The sequence below is a fragment of the Phragmites australis genome, chromosome 5 (genome assembly GCF_958298935.1).
Source record: "Phragmites australis chromosome 5, lpPhrAust1.1, whole genome shotgun sequence".
Taxonomy (NCBI): domain Eukaryota; kingdom Viridiplantae; phylum Streptophyta; class Magnoliopsida; order Poales; family Poaceae; genus Phragmites; species Phragmites australis.
The window spans coordinates 1,180,197-1,193,995 of NC_084925.1; the positions used below are offsets into that span (position 1 = coordinate 1,180,197).

Consider the following 13,799-nt stretch of genomic DNA (forward strand, 5'->3'; position numbering starts at 1 on the left):
TGATGGCAGATCTATTATTGATTTTTCATCGGATTGCTTCGGATAGGTGTCTCGACAATCCATGTTGTCAAAAATTACGGGAGAAGGTTCTGGCTTGTGGTGAATAGAGCATTCACGGTTGTCTTGTTAGCCGAGTGGTTCGAACTCAATGTCATGATCCTTGGCGCATTGATTCAAAAAGCGACTTACCTCATCGCTAGAATCGTCACCGAAAAGTTCTTCATCGAAGTTCACCCGATGGATCGTTGGTTCGTCGGTGGGAGGGGTGAAGTTATCGTAGAACTCATCGTCCGAAAAACTAGTCCTCGGTGTAGGCGTGATCGTCGGCATGTTTCGTGTAGAATTTTCAAGCCTATTATCATGATTCCTGCGGATGACACCAGCTGTCGATGATTTGTGAACCACCGATCTAACGAACTTGTTGAAAAGGTAAGGGATGCTTTAAATAGATGAATCACAGGAGAACACACGAGGATTTTATACAGGTTCAGACCTCCTTAAGAATAATAACCCTACGTCATATTTGTTTTGTATTTATCTGAGCCACAAGGAGTATGTGGCTGGTCTAGATGGATCTAAACCTAGTCGGCGACTTCCTTGCTTGGCTTTGGATGTCTTCTGGCTTGTCAAAAGGTTTGAGTGACTTCTTCGACTTCTACTGGCTCTTTTTTTACCTCTTCCGTCCTCCTTCCGCGGGTCCCCAGGCTCCGTATATATATGGGGTGTCGTACATACTTTGGAGTCTTTCTTCCTATTGATATCGGGTGCAAAAGCACCCCGACCCTAGCCTCGGCGAGGTACCCGAGACCCGACGGGGGAACCCAAGTCCCAACGACGTCACAAGGGTCCTTCGGCTCCTCTATCGCGTTTCACCTCGGCACCTCTCATGGGTCCTCCGCCACGTTGCACGGCCTTGGGCGGCGTCCTCCTCCACCGACGAGCAAGGGCACGAGATCGGGAGATGGCCTCTTCCGCTGCCGCGTCGCACGGGGGTGGGATCCGACAGCCTCCTCTGCTTGCGCGTAGAACAAGTGCGGGATCTGGCAGCCTTCGGAGCTGGCGTGTCGCACGTGCACGGGGTCTGGCGGCCTCTGTCGTCGCCGCGTCGCATGGGCGTGGGATCTGGCGAGGCACCATGAGGGGGGACCGCTGGGGTGGGGCAGAGGTGGGAGGAGACCTGGAGATGGGAGGCGTGAATGTACTTGATGTCGCCTAGAGGGGGGATGAATAGACGTTTCTGAAATTTAAAACTCAGCAGAGGATTAAGACAGAGTCCGGATACTTCGGTCCAGTCCGGATACTCCGGTGTTTGGAGTATTCGGTCTTATCCGGATTATCCAGCCTATACAGGTGTGCGAAATCGAAATAAATCTAAGCAAGTCTACTTGAGTATAAGTGTTACCACAGGTTCTAATAAATGTACAATGATCTTATCAACAACACCCTACAATAGAACACTCACAAACTAGGATTTGGGAAAATCCCCAAAAATAACAAGAACAAGTAAAACTTGTAAGAAAGTAAAGGAGACAAATGATTTATCCTGAAGTTTGGCCACCTCACTAAGAAATGCCTACGTATCCGTTGAGGAGCTCACAAAGAGCTAGGTCTCTTTCAACCTTATCCTTTCCTAGCGACCACAAAGATCAAGCTAGATGTGCTTACTCAAGTCAATGGGTGATTACAAACTTCCCGTGGTACTCCACAATCCTTGGGTGCTCTACGGGCGACGCATTGCCGTCTAGGAGCACGAGGCTCCAAGAAAAAAAGATCACAAATGAAAGCTTGACGACGAACTCAATGCTCAAAGATTGGATTTTGGTTCACTAACTTAAATCTCTCTTCCAAACCCTAACTCTCAAATCTTGCAATAATCTAAGCACTAGAGAGGTTTAGAGGGGCTCTTGAATGCTTTGTGAGGCTTTGTCAAGAAGTAGCTCAGCAGCAACAGCAAAAACATTCAATGCAAAGAGGTGAGAGATTATTTATAGCTCTCCCTCAAAAACTAGCCATTACTGTTCTGATTGACTTAACCCGGAGTATCCGGTGTATACCGAAAACTCCGGGTGGCACTTCAAAATCGAGCTCAGAACAGTGTCAGAACTAGCCGTTACAGTTATGTTGAATTAACCCGGAGTATCCGGTATACACCGGAGACTCCGGGTGGCACGTAAACTCCACACAGAAAACAGTTCTGGAGACTTGCCGGAGTCTCCGTCCTCTCCAGATACCGAAGTATCCGGTGTACCTCGGAGACTCCGACACTTTAAAAATAAATCGAAACCGAGACTCTCTAGTGGAGTCTCACTCGGAGACTCCGATCAAAAACACCAGGTACCGAAGTATCCGGTGTATACCGGAGACTCTGGACTCAGAACAACTTAGCCTATTTCTCGGTGTTTGTGGGTGAATATGTCTCTCAACTTTTGGTTCTAAGAGGTCACTTTGAGCACTGAGACGCTATCAAAACTATTAATTGCATCCCTCTTGATAGTACGACTTTCATAAACTTAATTTTAAAAATTAAATTAAATTAAATCCTATTGAGTACTACAAATTACTTTTCTTTTCTTTTTGAGGAACGCCAACGTCGTATAATTTCACCAATGGAACTAAAACATATTCATAGCTTCGATAAACTCATTAGTTCCTTAATCATTTTGTCATCAATTAGCTAAAACCCACTTAGAGGACCTAGATGCACTTTCAAGGCGGGGCGGAGGCGACGTGGAGGAGGCATGGAGAGCCTGGGAGGCAGAGCGGACGAGCAGACAACGAAGGCACGGCTCCGATTTTGCAGCCGCTGGCTGCACAGGAGCCCCAATGTTGAGATGGGTTGTGGATCGTGGGTCGTGGCGCGATTGTGGGCTAGACTTGTTTCGAGGCCCGTGAGGGCACCCACTGGAGTAAATGCAGCCCCGGCCCCGAACCCGATTTGGGTCGAGGGCCCGACCCGATTGCCCCACGGGGTGAATTCTTCACTCGAACCCGCCCCAGTCGGGTCTGAAACTCGTGGGGCCTTGACCCGACCCTCCCTGCCGCCACCCTTACATCTAGGGATCCTCTCCCCAGAGATAGAAATATGCCCCGAGAATTACGATAAATGCTAGGGTGTTCGGATATGGTTATTATCCGGTAATCATCATCAATTCATTTCATCGAACAAGTTGTGGGCACCACTCTTGTAATCATCACTCATGCAGTGCTCCAACCTCATATCAAACCTGCTACTCCTGTGTGTCTCCCACATCATCTCCATTCCAAAAACTACAGAGATTCGAATAGCTCTGATTACCATTCGAATGGCTCTGATTACCAATTTGTTAGCAACCAGATCACAGCACCACCATTAACAAGCACACTAAGAAGTGAAATGATAAGAACCAATAAAAATTGATATAAACAGAATTCAGGAATGCAACAAAAGCAGAGGAATTGAAGAGGATTAGAGGTACATCAAGGGATAACCGGAGGTGAAAGCTAGAGGAAGATGAACAGTAGTAGGAGAGAGAGATTCGGTTGTGTATTTTCTTCTACAATGGCTTCCCGTCTGATGCCGTTCCTTCTTGTACTCCACATCCAGACAGGCCAGCTCGGACTCGCCGCGGCCAACGGCCCATGTGGTAGCCCACTCCAATATACACAGGTCCCTAACAGATACCAGTGGCCATGAGTCCTGCTATTTAGCACGTCTGAAAAAAAAAATCTCTCACGTATTTTTTTTGTTTTTGAAAAAGTTTGCACGAGAAAATTTTAACTCAAAAGAGTTTTGAGAAAAAAATTGCACGACAAAAGTTTTGCTCAAAAGTTAATGAGATAAGTTTTGAGAAAAAATTACATGAACCCACACTACAGTGGTCCACGACTTAAAAGCCAATGGTCATACGCGAAACATGATTTTCGGTTGCCATGGTCCCTAACCCAGCTTGTGAGAAGCCAGGCCGTCACCTGTGGCCGAAATTGGGTGCAGTGGACGAGAAAAAAAGAACTATTACCTTTTGATTTGCTTGGGTTTACATCAGGACATACAGAGTTCATATGTACAGGACGACTCCTGATTTGGCGCTTATACCCTGCCGACCTAAAGCTGCTCTCTACAATGACATGCACAAGTGACTGACTTGACCACCAGTACGTGTGTAAGCATGCAATATGCATGGCCAAGATCTTGTGTACAGTTGGGAACGGAGGAATTGTGTGCTGGGTAAAAAAATCTTGCAGAATTCAAACGACTGGCTCGGCTCGTTCGTTCCATTTCTTTCTCATCATGTTATAGCTAGGGCACACAGTGAGTCCAGTATTTTGTGCCACGAGCTTGTCTAGGGGTTTCCCACGCAGGGTTTGGGGACCAACTGTTGTCGCAATCGATCACACGCACACACACAAAGGGCTGTCACGTTTGAAAGAGCACAGGATGTGATCTAATCGTCTATTTGAGTAAGTATTATTGTAATTATTTTAATATCTTTGGGACAATTACGTCATTGACTGATTGAACTTCGGATCACCGCTACCCATCATCAACCGACCGACGAAGTGTGGAAACCATAATAAATAAAATGAACAGAACGAGTGAAAACTTATCTGAAGAATAAACTAACATTTTGACCTTCCCTAGTTAAACATATAATTTACAAGTTTGCTATAGTTTTTTATTTCTAATTTTACCCTTATGATACCTATGATACTCCTTAATAATACCCATAATACTGATAGACGATAAAGTATCATTAGAGCAATCTAGACCACCGGATAAAGAAAATAAACAGCATACACTTATTTAGATGTATTGTAAAAATCTTCTATAAGCAACCCTGTCATGGGCAATAAATTTGACCGATTTAATATAATTCGGCCTCGTTTGGAAGGCCTGGAATTGCAGTTTCCAAAAAAATTCACTTGTTCCAAAATGCCTGTTTTTCAAAACAGCTTAATAGCTTCGGCATGCGACAACAACACGGTGCTAACTCACACAGTAGCTAAGACAGGAATGTCAATGATATGTGACGAATACGGGTAGTGTTCTTCCATACTCATACTTGCTAGTTTTTAGCTCGTCCAGGGGTATACCCGTGAACGGCTGCTAGCAGAAAGGAGATGAACGACCCCTACTCCTCCTCCTGTCTCCTCCCTATAAATTGGAGGGAGTTCATGCACCTCGATACACAATCACAAGCAATAATCATACGTACATAGCAAATCGCCTTGCTTAATTTCTGATTCAGAGCCAATATATATATAGCAATGGCTGCTGCACCTGCACGCATCTTCTCCTTCTCCGTGGCGCCTCTTCTCCTTTCAGCTTCGTCGGCAGCCGAAAACGGCCGACAAGGCCTCCGTGGCGGCCCCATCCGCTCTTCGCCCAGTGAATTTGACCTCCACGTACGTATGGTAGCTTATCAGAGAGCTTACAGTAACTGCATGCGGCATGCATGATATATAGCATGCAAGATGGATACAATCTTTTTCGTTTTTGTTTCTCGATGAACCGTGTGTAACACTAACCTTACTGTGATTTTCTTGATATGATTTGATTAAGAGTAGTAGGTTGGCATATATGATACACACAGTTCGTCCAAAAGTTTCATCTTTGAAACATATGTGCTCACTCGATCGCCATTTGACACACCAGGAGGGCCTGACGAACGTACAAAAGATTCTTCATCCACATCGGAAGAGCGGCCGGGAGATGCTGGCCACCGTGGACAACCTCAAGCGCCTCTGCATCGACCACTACTTCGAGGAAGAGAACGAGATCGCCATGCATGGACGCGTGCATGGATCTCGTCCACAGCGATGATCTCTTCGATCCAACCCTTGCATTCAGGCTCATGAGAGAGGCCGGCCATGATGTTTCAGCAGGTCAGTAGCTAAATATAGAGAATTATTGCTCATATGAAACTATTTTCGACACGACAATGTAAATAATCACATCGTTTTCAAAATAGAAAAAAGATATCGAAGGCCAAAGTTTAATTAAATGTTTTTATGATCCCTGAATCGATGTGGCAGATGACATTCTTCGGAAGTTCACTGACGGCGCCGGCGAGTTCAGGCTTGATCTCAGCAAGGACATCAGGGGGCTCCTGAGCTTGCATGACCTGTCACACTTGAACATGGGAGAAGAAACATTACTCGACAAAGCAAAGGAGTTCTCAAGCAAGCACCTTGCATCTGCAATCAGGTACCTGGAGCCAGGCCTTGCAAGGTATGTGAGGCAGTCCCTGGACCACCCCTACCACCTGAGCCTGATGCAGTACAAGGCCAGGCACCACCTCAGCTACCTGCAGAGCCTGCCCACCAGGAACACTGCAATGGAGGAGCTAGCAGTTGCAGAGTTCCAGCTCAATAAACTGCTGCATCAGAAAGAAATGCAAGAGATTAAAAGGTACATAAATTAGTGTATGTGCTCCTTGCTCGTTATTCGTTAATGGCATGTATGGTCTTGTACAATATAGATTGACATGAGGATTATATTTCTTCAGTAATTCATTTAAGTAAGAGTGAGTAGTGATTTACCGTGTGTATGAATTCTAATTGTGAGAGGTTTAATTCATGTGACGCAGATGGTGGATGGACCTAGGATTGGCTCAAGAAATACCGGTGGCCCGGGACCAGGTGCTGAAATGGTACATGTCGTCCATGACAATCCTCCAGGGACCTTCCTTCTCCAGATACAGGGTTGAGATCACAAAGATAATCTCGTTTATCTATGTTGTGGATGACATCTTTGATCTTGTCGGCACACAAGAGGAGCTCTCCCTCTTCACCGAGGCAATCAAAATGTAAGCTTAATTAGAAGTAACAGTGTCACGCATTCTATTATAAAGGATACATAGTAGTTGTCAAATTCAGATACTTTGTCGATTTCAACATTAGTAATTGCTGTCAAATTCAAATACTTGATTTAGATATAGATGTTAATAATTGTTTCATATGATGACATTATTTCACAAAATGCAATTTACAGGTGGGATACTGCAGCTGCTGATTCACTCCCCAGTTGCATGAGATCATGCTACAAGGCTCTTTACACCGTTACAAATGAGATCGCAGATATGGTTGAAAAGGAGCATGGATTGTGTTAGAAATAAAACACGACAGGATCAAACACGAGACACGATTTTTACGTGGAAAACCCTTTCGGGAAAAAACCACGGGCGCCAATCGGCGATCTTCACTATATCAAGGATGTGTATAATGCAGGGGATTACAATGAGCGTTTTGGCTCTCCTTGCAGCTTACAAGATATATTTATAGGGGTGGACACATACGACTCTAGTCTAATACGGACTGTTCCGGAATATGGGCCGAAGGCGTCCCTTGTCTGGCCCAACAAGAATTCGGATCACAATCCAACAAACTCCACCTTGAGACGAATTCCATCTTGTAGCAAATAAAGAATCATCAATAAACTCCCTTCAATAATAAATATCACCGACGCCAAAAGTCTCTAGAACTCAAACTGTAACACCAACTAAACTTGAGCATAGCTCAAATTTAGTAGCAGGAACTGGCTTTGTCATCATATCAGCAGGATTATCATGAGTGCTTACCTTGCATATTTTAATATCACCTTGAGCAATGACATCTCGAATATAATGATACCTCACATCAATGTGCTTTGTTCTTTCATGAAACATCTGATCCTTTGTAAGGCAAATAGCACTCTGACTATCACAGAATATATTAATGCAAGAATTATCTCCACAAAGCTCAGTGTACAAACCTCTTAGCCAAACAGCTTCTTTGCATGCTTCAGAAATAGCCATATATTCAGCTTCAGTAGTTGATAAAGCAACAGTAGCCTGCAAACATGCTTTCCAACTAACAGCACAACCACCAACGGTGAAAACATAACCTGTGAGAGATCTCCTCTTATCCAAATCACCAGCATAATCTGAGTCAACATAACCAACAAGTCCATCTCCAGATTTTCCAAACTGCAAATAAGCATTAGAACTACCACGTAGATATCTGAAAATCCACTGAACAGCTTTCCAATGCTCTTTGCCAGGATTAGCCACGAATCTACTAACAACACTCAGTGCATGAGATAAATCAGGACGAGAGCAGACCATGGCATACATAAGTGAACCAACTGCACTAGAATATGGAACTCTAGACATGTACTCAATATCATACTCTGACTCAGGACATAAAGCTGAAGATAATTTGAAATGAGTAGCTAATGGAGTACTCACTGGTTTTGCATCATGCATATTAAAACGACGAAGGACCTTCTCAATATAACCTTGCTGACTAAGATATAACTTGCCAGCTTTCCTGTCTCTAATGATCTCCATGCCAAGAATTTTCTTTGCTGCACCTAAATCCTTCATCTCAAATTCATTACTCAACTGTGATTTCAATTTGGCTATTTCTGATTTATCCTTTGCAGCAATCAACATATCATCGACATAGAGAAGCAAATAAATAGCTGAACTATTAACAGTCTTCAAATAGACACAGCTATCATAATTAGAACGCTTAAAACCATTAGAGAGCATAAATGAGTCAAACCTCTTGTACCACTGTCTAGGAGACTGCTTCAAACCATAAAGAGATTTCTTTAATTTACAGACAAAGTCTTCTTTTCCAGGAATAACAAAACCTTCAGGTTGATCCATATAAATATCTTCATCTAACTCCCCATGTAAGAATGCAGTTTTAACATCTAATTGCTCAAGTTCATAATCACGCATAGCAACAATACTGAGTAAAGTGCGAATAGAACTATGCTTCACAACAGAGGAGAAGACGTCATTATAATCAATACCTGGAATCTGGCTATAGCCTTTAGCAACCAATCTTGCTTTATACCTTGCTGCTTCATTAGGAGAAATACCCTCCTTTCTTTTGAAAATCCATTTGCAACGAACAGGCTTCTTCTCTTTTGGCAATTTGACTAAATCCCAAGTACCATTCTTTTCAAGTGACTCCATCTCATCTTGCATTGCAGTCATCCAATTATTGCAATCAGCAGAAGTAATAGCCTCATTGTAATTAGAAGGTTCTGCATTACCTTTAACTTCTTCTGCACAACTCAGAGCATAAGCAGCAATATTACACTCCTCAATTAACCTCTTAGGTGGATTAATTTGCCTTCTAGGCCTATCAACTGCAATAGAATGTTGTGTAGGCTGCACAATGGATGAAGGAGGTGGAGCACTAGATGCATCATGATGAATAAATAAATTTTCAGCAATAGGTGTATCTTGGACAACGGTATCTGGTGTACTTTCTGCATTAATAAAATGCTCCACCTGCACGTTAGAACTCTGCTGACTCTGAACAGGAGCATTTGGCAACATAGCAGATTCATTAAAGATAACATTCCTGCTAATCACCACCTTTTGTGTTGCAGGATTCCACAATTTATAACCTTTAACACCAGATTTATAACCCAGAAAGATGCATTTAACAGCTCTAGGCTCCAATTTACCATTATCAACATGAGCATAAGCAGGACAACCAAAAACTCTCAATTCTGAATAATTAGCTGGAGAACCAGACCATACCTCAATTGGAGTTTTCTTATCAATAGCAATGTTGGGTGATCGATTAATAAGATAGCAAGCAGTGGAAGCGGCTTCAGCCCAAAAACGTCTATGCATACCTGCATTAGACAACATGCAACGGGCCCTCGAGATGATAGTTCTGTTCATACGCTCAGCTACACCGTTTTGTTGTGGAGTACCAGGAACAGTGTAGTGTCTCACAATACCTTCAGACTTACAATATGAATCAAACTCATCAGAACAGAATTCCATCTCATTATCAGTGCGAAGCTTCTTTACCTTCTTTTCAGTTTGCCTTTCAACCATAACATTCCACTCTTTAAATGCTTTAAATGCTTCTGATTTATGCTTGAAGAAATAAGGCCAAACTCTTCTCGAGTAATCATCAATAATAGTTAACATATAACGAGAACCACCTAGTGAAGACCTACGAGATGGTCCCCATAAATCAGAATGCACATAATCAAGAATACCTTCTGTTGTATGAACTAAAGTGTTGAATTTCACCCTCTTATGCTTGCCAAAAATACAATGCTCACAAAATTTCAGCTTGCCAATACTATGTCCATCAAGAAGACCTCTCTTGCTCAATTCTGCCAAACCAAATTCACTCATATGCCTAAGACGCATATGCCAAAGATTAGTAGCATCAGAATCTGATAATGAATGTGAACTTACAGCGGCATCATCTGTGATTGTAGTGCCTCGGAGATGATATAAATTGGCAGATTTCAAATCACCTTTCATTACAATAAGAGAATATTTTTTCACCTTCAAAATACCATCTCCACCTGACCAATCATACCCTTTATTATCAAGAGTACTCAAAGAAACAAGGTTCCTTTTCATACCTGGAACATGCCTCACATCTGTCAAGGTTCTAACAATGCCATCATGCATCTTTATCATAATTGATCCAATTTCAACAATTGGACATGGGTTGTCATCACCCATCCTAACAGAACCAGCATTTTGAACAGAATTATAAGTGGTGAACCAATCTCTATGTATGCATATATGAAAAGACGCAGCAGAGTCAATAATCCATTCATCACCACTACTAGCACATCCAGCAAAAGCAACGAGAGTCTCTCCATCAGAACTATTATCGGAAGCAGCAACAGATGCTTTACCTTCTTCATTAGATTTACCTTTTCTCTTTTCTTTATTCTTCAACTTGTAACATTCAGATATGTCATGATTATTTTTCTTGCAATACCTGCAGAATTTTTCTTTTCCTCTGGACTTTGAACAACCCCTGTAACCGTTCGAACTTTTATCTCTTTGGCTATTATGCGAATTCTTCTCCTTTGTCCTGCCACGCACAATCAGACCTTCTCCATTGGAAGTAGAGCCATCAGTAGACACCATCTGTTTCATCTTTTCCTTGGCATGCAAGGCCTCATAAACTTCTTTCAAAGTTAGTGTATCATGACTGTATAATATGGTATCTCTAAAGTTTGCAAAAGAAGTAGGTAATGAGCACAAAAGAATAAGACTCAAATCCTCATCATCATATTTTACCTCCATAGACTGTAGGTCAGCAACGATCTCCTTAAAGACCGAAAGATGATTCAACACAGAACCACCCTCCTGTAATTTGTGCGTGAACAACTTCATCTTCAGATGCATTTTACTGGTCAGATCCTTAGACATGCAGATCGATTCCAGCTTTAGCCATAAAGCAGCAGCAGTTTTCTCCTGCAAAACCTCCTGCAAAATATTGTTTGATAAATGAAGATGAATTTGTGACAAAGCCTTACGATCCTTTCTCTTTTCTTCATCGGATCAAGACTTTTGATCTTTGTTTCCAAAATTATCAAGCGCATCATCCAGATCAGTGTGCGCAAGAATAGCTCGCATCTTTACTTGCCATAGAGAAAATCTTGTATCATGATCTAGCAGCGGAATATCATATTTTATAGAAGCCATGGTGAAGAATAATCAGCACAAAATAATCTGCAGCGCTTCTGGTACAGCCTGTGTGTAGCAAGCAATAAACTGAAGAAGTCCTGGTACGCTTCGTGTATGCTTAGCAATGAAGCCAAAACCAATCTCCTGGTAGAAATTCTGGTGTGCACGAAGCAGGAACCAATTGGAAAGAGAATCTCCTTGGGAATTGATGTGTAGTTTTGCTTTTCTCCTCCACAGGCAACGGAACAACACACACCTTTTTCTTCACGTGAGAGCAGCCAGTACAACTAGTCCTCGGGACTTGATCCGCTTTTCCTTTTTCACGTGAGAGTTCAGTAACTCACGTTTTGAACTCCGTGAGGATGGTTCTGATGAGGAAACCAGGCGACGTGTGGATCGGCGCAGTCGACGTGTACTGATCTTGGATGTCGTCGATGTCTTGGACAGCGATCAACAGATGGCGTCCGGTTGCGCGACGTCGAATTGTGTGAAGGCAGGAAAAACGGACGACGACGACGACGGCTGCTGGATTTGGCCGAGAGGGTCGCGAATTCGACGAATCTAGAGAGACGGCGACGAACCAGACGAAGAGGTGCGGCGAATCGATTCGGTGAAGAACAAAACCGATCTATTTTTTCTTGTGCTCGTGTGTTTGATCCGGCTCTGGTACCACTTGTTAGAAATAAAACACGATAGGATCAAACACGAGACACGATTTTTACGTGGAAAACCCTTTCGAGAAAAAACCACGGGCGCCAATCGGCGATCTTCACTATATCAAGGATGTGTATAATACAGGGGATTACAATGAGCGTCTTGACTCTCCTTGCAGCTTACAAAATATATTTATAGGGGTGAACACATACGACTCTAGTCTAATACGGACTGTTCCGGAATATGGACCGAATGCGTCCCTTGTCTGACCTAACAAAAATTCGGATCACAATCCAACAGATTGAACCCTATCAATCATCTAAAGAGAGCTGTATGTTACCGATCGACTCTTTTGTTTCCTTAATTTTTTTCTTCAATTTGATCTGTCTAGACAATCGATCAATTAAAAAGTTGGAGCTGCAGCTATGATGTCCAATTACTGAACTTTACAACTGCGTCGGTTAAAAATTTAAGATTTTACTGTCCTATTCACAACAAAAACTATTTGCATTTACAAACGATATACAACTAATTATTAACGCGAGAAATTAACTCCACCATTTCGTGCAGTGGTCAGTGCTGTTCGATGGATTCATGGTTGAGGCAAAATGGCTTGCAACCGATCAGGCTCCTGCCGCAGACGACTACCTGAAAAATGGTGTTGTCACTTCAGGAGTGCCACTTGTATTTGCACACATTTTCTTCCTGCTAGGGCCTGATGACGCAGAAAGTGATGCTGCTGCAAAACTCACCGACCACATCCCTCCCGCCATCTCCTGCCCGGCCAAAATCCTGAGACTTTGGGATGACATGGGCAGTGCCAAGGTCAGCAGTACAAGCATTTTCTTCACCAATTCCATATTAACTTTTTTTAGAATATATACGAATTGAAGGAGAATCTTTCCGATAGAGGAGAAGACATATCTTAAATTTTTTGTCCATGCATTCTGCAGGACGAGGCGCAGGAAGGATTGGATGGATCATACAGGGACTTCTTCTTGATGGAGAACCCTAGTTGCGCGCCCATGGACGCGGAAGAACACATGCATAGCTTGATCGCGAGGGAGTGGGAGGAGCTCAACAGGGATTGCTTCTCCAGGAGGACCTTCTCCTGCAGCTTCACGCGGGCCTCTTTGAACGCCGCCAGGATGGTCAGCGTCATGTACACGTACGACAAGCAGCAGCGGCTCCTTGTCCTCGAGGACTACACGAGGATGTTGCTGCTTTGAAACGCTACTCTTCGGTTGATGTTGTTAGCGATTGAGTTGTAAACGTGTTTGAGTCTTGGTACAGAGATTGATTCGGTATAGCCAAATGTAATCGTGTATTGTTCAAACTGTATAACTTTTATCTTTAACTAGTTCGATACACATACTTCGTAGGTAGTAACGCGGTAGCGTATGGGGAAGTGGGCCCACACGGGAGTGCGGGAGCACACGCAGCAGTGAGTGGCAGCACGCGGGAGCAACGGCACCAAAGCGTGTGATGTGGGCCCACACAGGGAGCGGAGCGTAACACAGGGATGAGTGAGATTTTTAGGAGCGGAGCAGAAACCGAATCAATCTCTACCAGCCTCATATTATCTGTAACAGCCACGCGTGGGGCTCTTCCATGCTTATATGAACGCGCAGCCAACGGCCCGAGAGGTTTACACGCTTCAAATCTTTCATGGTATCAAAGACAAGCTCCTCAAACGCATATGTGTCGTCG

The 13,799-nt window shown here is 43.4% G+C and overlaps 1 protein-coding gene across 1 annotated transcript; it reads left to right on the top strand.

Moving 5' to 3' along the window:
* The first annotated feature begins 5,218 nt into the window (after positions 1–5,218).
* Positions 5,219–13,557, top strand: LOC133917292 (terpene synthase 2, chloroplastic-like). Its single transcript, XM_062361203.1, is given in 9 exon segments — positions 5,219–5,382; positions 5,633–5,763; positions 5,765–5,862; positions 6,013–6,388; positions 6,567–6,785; positions 6,971–7,081; positions 12,390–12,420; positions 12,660–12,914; positions 13,043–13,557. Coding segments are annotated over 9 exon segments (1,635 nt in total). The 5' UTR covers positions 5,219–5,244; the 3' UTR covers positions 13,319–13,557.
* Positions 13,558–13,799: the final 242 nt, after the last annotated feature.